Here is a 14,144-nt window from a genome sequence, read left to right on the forward strand (position 1 = left end):
TGACTATATTTTATTTTTAACTCCTGTTTGTAAACAAAACATTTGTTATTGATAAATAAAACTACAATTAAAGTTTTCAATCAAATATTTAAAAGTGAACCAGATAATATAAGAGAAAAGCAGATAAATCTGCGAAAAGTCAACACCAAAAATGGGCATATCTGTAAATCATCATAATCTTTGAAAAAGCGACGCTGTGCGTACGCGCTGAGACTCCATAGAGTTTGAACGTCACACAAGTTGCGCTTGCGAACGAAACTGACGCGTGTTGCGGTGTCGAGTGATTTGGACTTATGTGGTGTTTGTAAAACTGTGCGCTGTGCTAGCATGTGCCCTTGCTAAGTGCGCCTCCGTGACAATGTACAGAGTGACCTTTCTGGTGCTGCTAGCGGCGCTCAGCTGCAAAGCCGAAATCCAGGAGAGAGGTGAGCTATGTTCAGGTGCCTTCGCGCCACGATTCAAAAGCCTCGCGATTCCTATTTTGTTTACATGCCGCTGTGGAGCCTTACTTTCTATCTCGTGAACAAAGCAAGCTGCTAAACTTACTAGCCTCTACAGCTAACGGATTTTAGTTTTGAAGCTTTTTAGTCTGTAAGAGAAACATGGTTTTCTTTGAAAAAGTATGCTTTTATCCGATGTTTTTCATTGTGTTACAGTGAATTGATCAAATTTGGAATAAGTTTTAAATGCACAAATGTAGAGTTCATATAAAAAGGACGGTTTTTTAAGTATTACTTTTATCTAATTACATATTATAAGGCATCTATCAGTATAGAAGCTAAATAATAGAGGAAAGTCACCAAATATGGAATAGTATCCTAATATGGAATTCCTTCATTTCTCTAAGACTATAAGTATGAATCGCAACATTCGACCATCTTCTGTTTCATTTGGTGTACTAATTATCGCACTAACACCATCGAGTTAGTTGCGTGAACGGTTTCCGTGTGGCAGGGGTGTTTTGTTTTGTTGTCATGCAGAAATTTTTTAAGGTAAGTAATAAATGAGTATTTACCGGCTATTATGTTTGTTTACATAAGTGTTATACTATTAAGTATATCGGTATTATGTTTATTTCACCATTTTGTGATCTTTTGTCTATAAAATATTGTGAATTGAAAAAATATTTAGAAGAGTTTGAACGAGTATAAAAATCCAAATATGGACAGTCGTCGGTGTCTAATTATGGAATACTATAAACTTGCTATTATTTTTTTAAAAACTGTATGTAATGTTTGTTTTTAGAATGTCCGGTTCAAAATCAACCTAACAAAAAATCTGGGATGAAGAAAAAACGGCACAATCTATAAAATTCGTCCGGGAAAAGAAAATGGGGTATTTGAAAGCGGCACAGGATTTCCAAGTCCCTCGGACAACTTTATTTCATCATTATATTTCTATTTCTTCTTTCAACGTTATTAACTTTATTAAGAGAAACAAACAATCGAAGAAAAATAAGGATGATAGTGAAGAAGAAAACTCTGAGGAACTAGACGTTATCCAGTTTGATGAAGGTAGTGGAACATGATGAGTTGATGGACCAAGTGCCTTCTGACTCTGCAGATGCAGAATGTAACATATATGCATCAGCAGAGTCAGGAGGTTCTGTTCAAGACTTTTTTCCATGGATGAAAGTGGAGAAAGTTGAATTAAATGCTTGATGTATGGGCTCTGAACACATTATGATGTGCTGGTCCAGATGGATCTGGATTTGTGACTTTTGCAAGTTATTACGTAACTTCTTTCATTTATCACAGTATGTTACATTCATTTAATTAATCTCAAAGATATTCATTACATTTTTGTTATTGTTATGTTGATTTATACTTATATTCCATATATGGGTACCTATTCCATATTTGGTTACTCATTTGGGATTTTGTTTTTTGTGTAAGATTTTAATTTGATTACTGATATATTTCGTTAAAGGCTGTTAATTATTACTTATAGATGTATGCCTGACCAGTAAAAACAATAAACTGATTTAATTTATGTAAAGTTTTATTTTTATATCCCAAAAACAAAATGGTATTCCATATTTGGTTACTTTCCTCTATGTAACGAGAATATTATACCAGTAAAGCTGAAAACTTTGTAAAACTTATTGTAATGTATACTCAAGGCAGTGGCAGTTGTAATTATGTTACCGAATGACACGTAATCCAGCCAATTATTTTATTGTTAATTAGTAAACTCATAACGCGATGGAGCTCTAACGAATACAAGGCAACCATTGTTTTTTGTAACGTTATTCGAACGTGCAATATAGAAGTAAAATACTGTTTTAAACTCAGAACGTATAACGTCTAGTCTTTGGAAACAAACATTGTATTTATTATTATACTTTATTGTTATTTATTTCGTATGTAACATGATGAAGAATAATCGCAATGTAACAATTCACCGAGATCAATCTTAGATTGTTATTAGATATTACAATACAACTCATTCGCAAGGACAAACCCATTTATCATCCTGAAAATGAAAATTTACATTTACATTGAAACTAATCGGCCAGGGATTGATTATATTTTATTGGTAAATGGTAAAACTATGTTATGACGGTTAAAAAGGGCTTCTAGAAGAAGTCTTATTAAATAAATATTCATAATCTTTAAATGCCACTTTTCTATTACATAAAGGACAGTTTAGATTGGTAGAGCCCATATTGAACAATTATATGTCCAAAACTCTGAAAATTTTCATTTGTACGTAGATTTTATACTATTGGCCAAAATAAATTGGTAATCAAATCATAAAACATATTCATAATCTTTAAATTCCACTTTTCTATGACATAAATGATAGTTTAGATTGTTGTAGAGCCCATATTGAATATGTAATATGTCTAAAATTATAAAAATTTTCATTATTACGTAAAATTTTTACTATTTACCAAAATAAATTTGTAATCAAATCATAAAACAATCTTTAAATTCCATTTTTCTATAATCTAAAGGATAGTTTAAATTATTGTAGAGCCCATATTGAATATGTAATATGTCTAAAACTCTGAAAACTTTTATTAGTAGGTACGTATTATTTACACCACTGGATAAAATATAAATGGAATCAAATCAGAAATCCTCTAGGATTTATGATTAATAATCTAACTCAACCAAGAATTCGTCCAGTTAGGCATTATAGTATTTTTGATGACGTTGTATCGATGTATGATAAAAAATACGTGTGTCTAAGCATTTTCGTAATTACACGTGCGCTTACATTTTCATTTAAATTTTTTTGCAGAAAAGAACCAAGCAATAATATATAAATAGCATTATTAAAATAAGCTGAGTACCTAACATTAACATAAAAATATGTAAGTACTAATATCCGAACAAACAAGAATAATCAGAAAAAGTGCTGCATTTGTTTTATCAAGCGAGTTGGTTTGTTAAATGTAAGCATATCAATTATTTTTAGTTAAAACTGTTAGGTATATTAAAAAAATACACGTTGGCAAATAGAAATGTGGCAGGTAGACAAAATTTAATGAAATAGACATTATTTTCAAATCTACTTTTTTTTAACCTATAACACTTTTATTGATAAGCTCCATTTACTAACATTAAAAATGAAGGCATTATTTAAATACTATTTATAAATTCTATTGCATGTCGCGGTAAACCGCATCGACTAATAAATAAACATTGTTTTGTTTTCTTGTTACAAATAATAATAGCACAATTCGTCCTGTTTTAATATCACAAACTTCAGAATTGTATTAAATCAAAGACTCTGAGTGTATTATAGTTTTGGATTTACTATTTGAATGGCTAATTAATTATTAATTAACGCTTTTAACCTTTATTATTAATACTTATTGTATTAATAATAAAGGTTAAAAGCGTTTTAAATAACATTAATGCTTTTGCAACACATTTTTGCAGTTAATTTCTCAAAATAGAAAACTTGCCATAACCATGGTGAGAAATGAGAATATAAGGCTATAAGCCACTTCCATGATGGGATATAAGATGCAGCCTCTGCGAGGCAGAGCGCTTAGGACCGCCTTAATTGCTAGTCGAACGGAAGAGAAATCGAGAAAAACCAGCACTTAAACAAGTCTAGCTTATAGGTATAAGACTAGGTAGTCTACGTATCGTGTATTTGAAAGCACATCATAAGATTAAAATCCCTCAAATTTAAGATCACGGGTAATATCGACGAAAATCAAATTGGAAACAAAATACATTAAACAAGTCAGATAGCGTCTAGACACAGAGCGTAATCTAATCTCTATGACTTCCCATTATAATATGCTTTCCACATGTCAAAAATTGTTTGGTACTTACCCTACTTCCGGCATTACAATAAAACGGAAGCTAACACGAGTACCTACAGGCTACATAAAAAAGACACCCTTAATGTACATCCCTCGTGTCCCGTTTATAAGTATTCGTAGTTTTTGTACGAAGTCGATTCCCAACCTAGCACGGATGCACCACCCGTTTGTACCACTTGCAGGATATAGTTATTCTTTTCAAGTATAACACATCCTGTTGTTATTTTGGGACAATTCTTTATAATATATATTCTCATTATTACTTGCAATTGTCACGCAGTATGTCCTTATCGTTGATGCTAACAAAAATTTACACGAAAAATGCTGGACGCGCGTTGAATATCAAATAACTTTTTTAATGTAAAACTATTTCATAGTTCTTCTATCTTGTACACGACTTTATCTCATTCCATATATACAACATACTTATATATGACTATCAAACGACAATAGCAAACGAATCCGCGCAAATTCCAATACATTTTCTTTGTTTTCACATCTTTCGGCGCAATTCTTTGCGATAAAAGAACATAGCTCTACGTATTGAAGATTGGTGTTTTTGCTGTTGGCACTTTACAATTCCATACAAAAAGTTTAATTTATAAACGTGATTTTATTGCAAATAGAATTCTTTTGTAAAGTCGTAAGGTTCTTTCTTGTCTAACAAATATTGTAAGTTAAAGCTTTTCGTGTTCAATCCCTTCTTGATGATTTCACTAGTCAACAGTTATATGGTACAAGTAATACACGTCATATTTATTAAAGAACACTGAACAATTGTAAAATAATTACTTGATTCAGCACTGTACAAACTATACGTTGTTGCATTTCATGTAATTAGTATCTACATCTAGGCTTCACATAACTTATTGAAATAGTTCAATTTGTATAGACATTTTTTACTAATATTAAGTAAAAGGATATTTAGATATGTTTTAAATCTTCATATTATATAGTTAGGTAATAATATGTATATAGCGCTGGACAATAAAAATTTCCTTATAATTGACAACAACTATTTGGTCTGTTTGCTCTATATTTATTATAAATTGATTGCTATATATATAAATAAAATATACAATTAATGTAAATTCATATACATATTATGTAGTTGCAAAAGATTGTTTTTACCTGAATTATACTTATTTTGCTGGTATATAAATTATACTGTAATTGTCAAATGGACATTCAGTATTTTCTTACATAACACGCTGATTTATAAAATTTCTCACATAAAAATAATTTATTCGATTTTGTCAAAACATTAAATAATATGTAAAACATGACATATAGTACATGCAATGCGAATTTTGTTGATGCGAATGTTCACTTTTGTTTGTTTCCCTTTAGTTCGTTTTTTTTATAAACGATACTTGGGTATGATTCTCTAAAATCTAAATAACTAAGTTGCTTTCAACCTTAGGTCAAATAACTTGAAAGTGAAAGAGACGGGAAGGCTGTTATAAATCAATGTCAAAATTATGTTTACGAGTATATAAGTAGATCAACAAACCTACTTTCAAAGGTTGTTTTAATTCGTTCTTTTTTACTCTACGAATACCTCACTCTATGTAAGTTACAAAAAGATGACGTTTTTAACGTATAGTCTTAAGCCTCTACAGTAACTATGCTCTAAGTAATGTCTGCTTTGTATAAAGTTTTTAATCTGTTTCTGATGGCCTTGTGTTGCCCGTGAACAATTATATTCACAATTAATTAAAACCATTTGAATGTTGAGAAATATTAACGCTTCATATTATATACATAGTAACAAGGTAAGATTGAATAAATCGTTCTTGAATAGTTGTGTGAAGGTTTATTTACATAGATTGTAAATTGTAAGACTTTCAAGACAATGTTAATCATACGTTTTGGATCATAGACAATTGTTGAGATTTGTCTGAAAAAAAATTAAACAATGTAGAGACACTGATAATAATTTAATCTTTGATTTTACTAAAGTTTTATGTTTGAAGCCTTGGTAGGAGTACAACACGAGTAAAATATCTCAAACCCCTAGATTGTTTTTGGGAAAATTGATTCAAATCATAAATTAACTTGCCTAACAAAATAATTCAAATTATTGTGAACTACATTACATTATTTTATTATTCATACAATATAAAGGCGCCACGTTCCTTATCACAATACGTAAATAAATCAAATATATAACCATATACATACTAATGAATCATTTAAAGGTAAACAAACCAAGTGTGTACAATGAATGTACTCATTCATATCAGTGAATTATTCACTACTAGCTTTCCACCCGCGGCATCGCCCGCGCAGTCAAAGAAAAACCCGCATAGTTCCCGTTCCCGTGGGATTTCCGGGATAAAACCTATCCTATGTCCTTTCTCGGGTATCAAAATATCTCCATACCAAATTTCGTTGAAAATTGGTTCAGAAGTTTAGGCGTGATTGAGTAACAGACAGACAGACAGAGTTACTTTCGCATTTATAATATTAGTATGGATTAACTGTGAAGTACTGGAAACTTCATATTTATGATTATTATGTGTATCTCATCCATAATACTCGGGTACCATCATAAGGAAGGTACCCGGTCATTTAGAAGGCTTACGTGGGGACACGGATCCAACACGCAGAGGCCCTTTAGAGAACTTTACTGTGTTGTGGGACACCAGTTGATTATTATTATTGTTATATTTATAGATACTTAAGGAAATATTATATAAATATGTTATTTTTGCTATGTAGAATATACACACAAATATTATTACGCGTATAATGTTCCTCATCCTCTCAACGACTACCTATAGTTATATTATTATCTAAATATTAATTAATGTTACATATTAGTAATATACTAAAGATATCTCGCATGTAAGAATATAACAAAAATGATAAATTAAAAAGACGCTAGGCATGTACAACCACAACAAATACCGAGTCAATGATAACAGGATACGCACTTTAACCAAACCTTATTAAAGCGAATGTAACCAAATAAACATTAAGTCATAGCATCGTGTGTTATGTTATTGTTATTTTTTATCAAGCGATATTATGTAATATTTTTTATACAGGGTGTCCCACTATTGGTATCTGATCACGTAAAAAATACTTAAACAAGAAAATTACGTCAAAAAATTTTCCTGAAAATCCATGTTTTCTTCTCTAGCTTCGCGCAACCGGCTTAGACCGCTTCTCTAATGTGAGCGTTTTGTCTATGAAAACATAATCTTAAACTATAGCTCATGTGCTGGTGGCAAAGTTGGGCGGGTTGCTTGTTATGGGTGTACACATAGAGTTTTAAGAATTCACGAGTATTTGAAAAAAAAATGCGTCTGGAATTTTATAAGTATTTTTTACGTACTCAGCGTATGCAAAATTATAACATCCTTTGAGCTTAGTAAGTATACCAACAGTGGCACACCCTGTATACGTATTTAATAATGTAATAAACATATTATCTATTTACTTGAAATAAAAACTAAAAAAGAGCGTGTGTGCCGAGAACACGTGTCAATAGTAAAACTTATTTGGCAAGATTCAAAGATACCAAAATCGTCGCCTTACTCCATGACGTGACGGTATTGCCATTACGTGACCTTGAAAATTTACTATCAACGCGCCTAAAGAAGACGTTTCTCTCCAAAAACATCGGACCCACTTTCTGATTTTCAAATTAATGCTTAGTTGAGATTCTATTCTGTATTTTACACCATTATAAAATATAAGTTAGATTGACCAATCGGTTAATAATCGCTCGTTTAAATAGTGAATAAGATTTTATACAACACTCAACATTTTTATATTACCTACTCAGCGGAATATTAAAATGTAGTATGTAGTTTCAAAGCCATGACTTTTCATACTTCCCCACAATCAGTGCAGAATCTATCGCGTATAGTCTCCCTAAATAAAGGAATTCCTCTACAGAGTAATTAGGAAAATTAAAGGAGTAGGTACTACATAATATCTCGTCCAAGAAACATTCCATAGAGCTTACTCGCGCATCGCTACGTATGCCGGCTGTAATCAATTAAACTAGGTATAGTTGTGGTCTTATCACACACTATACATAGATTGTAGATTGTATTACACATGACTATATCGGAATCATTTTACGGTTTTTCATTATATATCTCATAGTGCGATGTTTTTATAAACAATTATTCATTACTAGACAAATGATCTTTGTACCGCATGGAAACTGAATCATCGGATTTTGTGATTTGCTTAATCTATTTATGCAATTTGTAACAAAAATATATTTCCCTTATAAAGATTATTGTAAGAATTCTTAATATGTAGATAACAAGTTAAATAACAGTATCAGTTTCAATGTTCCCAGCAAAAATAATTATGGCTTCAGTTAAAAGCGCCCTTGCCAACTACACTTTAATTGAATCAATTGAATAATTAACGATAAAAAAGTATTTAAGGCCAGTAGAGCAGCTGAAGTAGAAGTTTAGTAAAGTAGAGTCCCAAATTAGTCTACAGAAAGTGGTTTAAAAAATTAAAAATATAACACTATATTTTCTAACTTCATCGTCGTTACAATACGGTGCATACCTACTACATATTTTAAAAAGAAAATTGTATAAAAATTAAATGTAAAAAATTGTGCAATAAAAAATAAAACAAAAATAAGGAATCTTCAAAAAACTCGGCTTTAAGTTATTATCTGTATTAATTTTGGTCTCATTTTACTTCCAAATCATAAAAGGCCTGTGAACAATGTTTACTGTGTGTTGTTGCTTTACAATGTACAAGATTTTTATTTTTTAAGGTAATGGATATAGCTACTTTTTCCCTTCATATAGAGTGTATAATAGAGTTTGTGGCAAAATTATTTTATTATTTGTGAAAAGATTTTCTCCTTACGTAACCAATTTTCGTACTTTACAAAGAAAGAGCAAAGTGCGCAAAAAATCTGCATGTTTTGCAAAAATGGTTTTTAAAACCATCAAAAAGGTGTGTGTGGTTTGGCTTTACCATCTGCAATTCTGAAAAACGTTACACCTCAAATTGTCTTTATTTGTGGTCTTTAAGAAACAATAAACACGCAAGATGTATTTCCAACAACCAAACATTTGAGAGCGATTGTATTATGTTATTTAGTTCTTAAGTGTTGGCTTACAACCATATACCATATTATTAGTGAATTAGTTGACTCATCGCACGCTCACCTAAAGAATTAGGAGATGTGTGACCGAAGGCACGCGAAGATCAACGAGGATTTCCGAAGGCGGGTTAAAAGGGAGCTCGTCAGCCCGTGACGCTTCAATGCAGCCGAGTGGAACGTCTCCTACTTTCAGCCCATGAGCCTCAATATTGCATGAATTGATAGTTCCTAACAAACCTATATCAATCCTATTAAAAATACTTCTAATTATCCCTTCTAAAAAGCGTCGAGAGTATAGCTAGCAACTATTTACAACAAAATTGTACTTTTTAATTTTTTTGCAATAAATGTAGATTTTGCAATATCTTGGTTGACATAATAAATTCAACACACGACTAAATACGGTTAGACCGGGAGATACTGACACAAAATTTCGAGTCATTTGTAACAGGATGGCGGTTCTACTGGGGTCTTAGTACGCAATGACAAAAAGAAAAATGATGGTATGAACGCTGGTACCGGTGGGTTAGTCGCGTGGGCGTTAGTCAAACTCGTCGGAAAAATAGCGAAAGTCAAACGATTTGTAACACAAAAATTTTAGAATTTACCGATAGCCCATAAAAAAGAAGTAGGCGGTAGTGTCATGCAATACTTTTCCGGTATGACTTACAGCCCGCCATACCGACGCGAATGTGTTGATTTAAAAAAAACAATTATTCAACCATTTGTACCAAGCTAACTTTTGCACAGGTAACCATCGTCGTGCAGCCATTTACGAAAATCGCCATGCCATACTTTTCGGACGATTCCAAATGGTCGCCATAACGCCGAAAATCTGCAAAATTTTTTTATTTCGCCTATCTTTTTGTACCAGTATTGCATTTGGCTTTTTGGAGAGTATTTGATAAAATGTGACCATTATTATATTTGCCATACTTCTAGTAGGGGGAAAAAGTGCTGATATACTTGAAAAATAAATTTATTATTAATTTATATAAGTGAAGATTTCCAACACCTAGATCTTTGAAATTTTGTATTTATATTCGTTGATCCTCAAACTTACAGGAAAAATAAGTGCCATACTGTTACAAATCGTTTGACTTTCGCTATTTTCCGACGAGTTCGACTAACGCCCACGCGGCTAAGCCGCCGGTACCAGCGTTCACACCATCATTTTTCTTTTTGTCATTGCGTACTAAGAACCCTGTAGAACCGCCATCCTGTTACAAATGACTCGAAATTTTGTGTCAGTATCTCCCGGTCTAGGTTAAGCTTCTATTACGGTAAAAAATCGTATGATACACTGTCTAAAGAACTAGACCAAACTGCAATTGAAAATATGTATTATTTAATATTTTTTACAGATAATATCTTGTTACAAATTTTAATTTTTCCTATTTATCTGAAGAGCACCCAACGACAGAGGTTTCGCGTGTTGTCGCAATTGAAATGAGGTCAATAATTAACAGAATAAACATTAAGGTCGTCGCGTTTGCTATTTTATAATAAGTTTTAAAGGCATACAGGAAAACCAGATGAACATAATATTATTTCATATAATATTAATCATATAAACAAGCGGCAGGGCTAAACCAAAGTTAGCGTTAGAATGAAAAAAAAAACGTATTAATTTGTTCGAATTCCCAATGACAATGTGTGCAAACTAATGCAAACAAATGTAATAAACATGTGTAGTCATTATTATAATTACTATCCCCCAGAGCGTAAACATTCATAGCCCGCGTGTGATATTAATATTTATCCGTTAATACAGCTAGTTTTTACAAATACTGCAATAGCTAAAATAACTACTTGCAAAATCTTAATTAAAACATTAGATTATTTTACATAATTATTAGTAGATTTTGCTAGTTTATTTCAGAGGAAGGTTGCGTTGAAAATCAGTTTGAACCCAGATTTTAGAAATTCAACAGCCACATAGCAAGCATTGTAACCATCGTAACTAGTTAACGAAAAATAAAACTGTAAAAAAGTTAAAGTACATCCAGCAAAGCTTAAAAATTAAGGTGCTTAAACTGTAAACAGCTAGAATAACAGTAGTGGACTTTGCGAAATCTATTCAACACAGTGTATAGGATCTCGGATTGTATGTCAAATGTCTTAGCAGCGGTCATAGTATCAATATCGTCTCGGTTTGACGAACATAGTGCATGTAACGACACCAGATTTCATAGTATCCATTACATTGCTTTTATTAATGACCATTGATTTATTTATTTCTTGAAGAACATTGTTCTAAGAATAAAGAGCGACGGTTTATTTGCAAGAGACGTTTTTTTGATTGAATAAATGTACTATGTCGTACATTTTAAGTTGATTTAACATTAAATAGGATTTAGTGGTAATACTTAATTTTTCAATCTGTTGTTTACATTCACATTATTTTACAATTTATAATTTTTATATTTATCTATCTATCAATTTATTTCAGATATTCACTTTATGACAATGCTTATTTTAAGGCGCGGGTCAAACACAAGCGGCGCGGGCGCGGGCGTGCCATAAGCGCACCTCTTGAATCTGTTTTGCACCACGTCCTTCTTATACATTTTGTATGAACGAATTTTGGAAAGGCGTCGAGACGGCACGCCACGGTTGTGCCACGGTTGCGCCGCCTTTCCAAAGTTATTTCATACAAAATGCCAATAGCGCACCCGATGCACGCCGGCAGTGCGCCCGATGCGCGCCCGATGCGCGCCCGATGTGCGCCCGCAGTGCGCCCGATGTGCGCCCGCAGTGCGCCCGATGCGCGCCAATTGTACTGTCATTTTACAGAGGCAGCTCTAGCATATAATAGCATTAGCCTAAGGCATTAGCGATGTCATGCAATATTTCATTATCAGCGTTTTAAAGTATAGATTCTGCTTTTCAACGTATGTAATCAGTTCAATGAAATGGACGCATTCAATTTAAAATTGAGAGTCATTGTAGTATTTACTATTTGCATAAATATTGTCATTTTCATTGGCTCGAATGTACATGGCAAAAATATTTTTACTAAGTTACTTTTACAAAAAAAAAATTAAAAAAAAAAACTGGTAACTTCACGTTTTATAAATGAAAATTAATTCGAGGCAGTGTTCTTGTTGTTATTTGAAACGAGATTTTTAGTTCATAAAAATATGAACATAAATCATATTGACGTTCATCTTTATTATTATTTTCTCTTGCTCTTTACACAATTACACATTACACAATGCATACAATATGCAATGTCGAGCTCTTCAATGAGCGAGTAATTCTATGCATCTATCAATTATAATTTATCAATAAATCAATGCATACGACATTGATACTGATAGTGGTATGTCTGAAACTTATGAAACATGTCTACATAGTTTTAAAGACCATATCGATATAATATAATAGCTACACAACACTTATCTACCTCTCAAATAACACCACGATTAATAAAGAGTAAAACGTTTATATCTAAAGAATAATTATTGCAGTCTCAAAAGGTCACACAATATTCACATGATACAGAGATTAGCATAATTTTTGTTGAGAGAACAACTATAGTTACCGTTTAGTCTAGTTTGAAGTACACCGTCTGTCATTTGTTAATAGTTCTTTTATTCATAGCGGTATAATATATTGTATTGAATTAACACGTTAAGGTGCTCTATTAGAAGAGAATAATATGAAATAAATTTAAAAATAGTTAAGCCTGTGAGGCCATCTCACGGGAAGGCATGCGAGCGTGACATTACAATGGGGCCGCTAGCGATTCGCTGTCTATGAAACTGAGCACTCAAATACGTTACTTTTAACAGCGTTACTCGCTAGTAATATTATGTTGCGCAGTTACCTACCTTTGTAAAACCAATTTGCGCATTAAAATTATGTTTTATGTTTATGTTTATATTATTCAATACGAACATTTACTTGGTTACCTAGTTCTAATTCACAGTGACGTTTGGCCTCGATGGCTATTGCTACTGTTGAAAGGAAAATTGGTCGGTGTAGGAATAAGGAATAAATAAGCATATTCTTAAGTAATTGGAAGCTTTTTATTTGTACGTTCAATGAAAATTTCACTCAACTTATAGGGATAGAATACGTTGTTTTTTTGTTGATTGAAAATATCTGTATCAAATCAAAATGTAAAGGTACTTTTGTGTTTGTTATTGCACGCCTCATAAGCGAAGCGTTGAGGTGGGTACTACTGTCACTTCGCGCAAAACATCTGATTTTTCAAACTTAAAATGTCTTTATGTATCATACATTGCACTTGCAAGATAATACATACACACACATATTAAGAAAAAACACTATTTTTAACGTTCATGATATTTTTGATGTCATTTTTGTTATTTAAACTAGTTAAAAAACAGTTTAAAAAAGTTCTGTCTTGGACGTCCGTGTGTCTGTATGTGCGGATCCTTTTTCTTGTTAACACGATAGCGACCGAAATACTTTACTAATCGAGTCTTTTTTTTTCTCTTACGCTTGAGTATGCTCAGGAATAGAACCCTTTCATTTTTCAGGGTCTGATTCGATGTGGTTTAATTGTTATTAAATAAACAAAAATAATAATTAATAAATATTTATTAAAAAAAATTATGAGGCGTGCACTTTTGGATTTTCCAATTTTTTAAAAAATACGTTATAGGCACATTGGATCCAATGTATTTGAAAAACAAACAATTCAAATGATACATATATGATTATAATCATTTATAATTGAGATAACGTAGGACAGTCATGGATGTACAGTGACTTCAATTGAACGGT

The 14,144-nt window shown here is 32.0% G+C and overlaps 1 protein-coding gene across 1 annotated transcript in view; it reads left to right on the forward strand.

The window, feature by feature from the left end:
* The first annotated feature begins 223 nt into the window (after positions 1-223).
* Egfr (epidermal growth factor receptor) overlaps positions 224-14,144 on the forward strand; it is a 73,746-nt gene continuing 59,825 nt past the window's right edge. Inside the window, exon 1 of the mRNA XM_090102269.1 lies at positions 224-425. Within this exon, the coding sequence (XP_089958395.1) occupies positions 359-425 (67 nt within the window). The 5' untranslated portion in view covers positions 224-358. The remainder of the gene's footprint in view (positions 426-14,144) is intronic.

The sequence above is a fragment of the Colias eurytheme genome, chromosome 1 (genome assembly GCF_061535395.1).
Source record: "Colias eurytheme isolate Ceu_HAF_F1 chromosome 1, ilColEury1 Martin Lab GWU primary, whole genome shotgun sequence".
Classification (NCBI taxonomy): domain Eukaryota; kingdom Metazoa; phylum Arthropoda; class Insecta; order Lepidoptera; family Pieridae; genus Colias; species Colias eurytheme.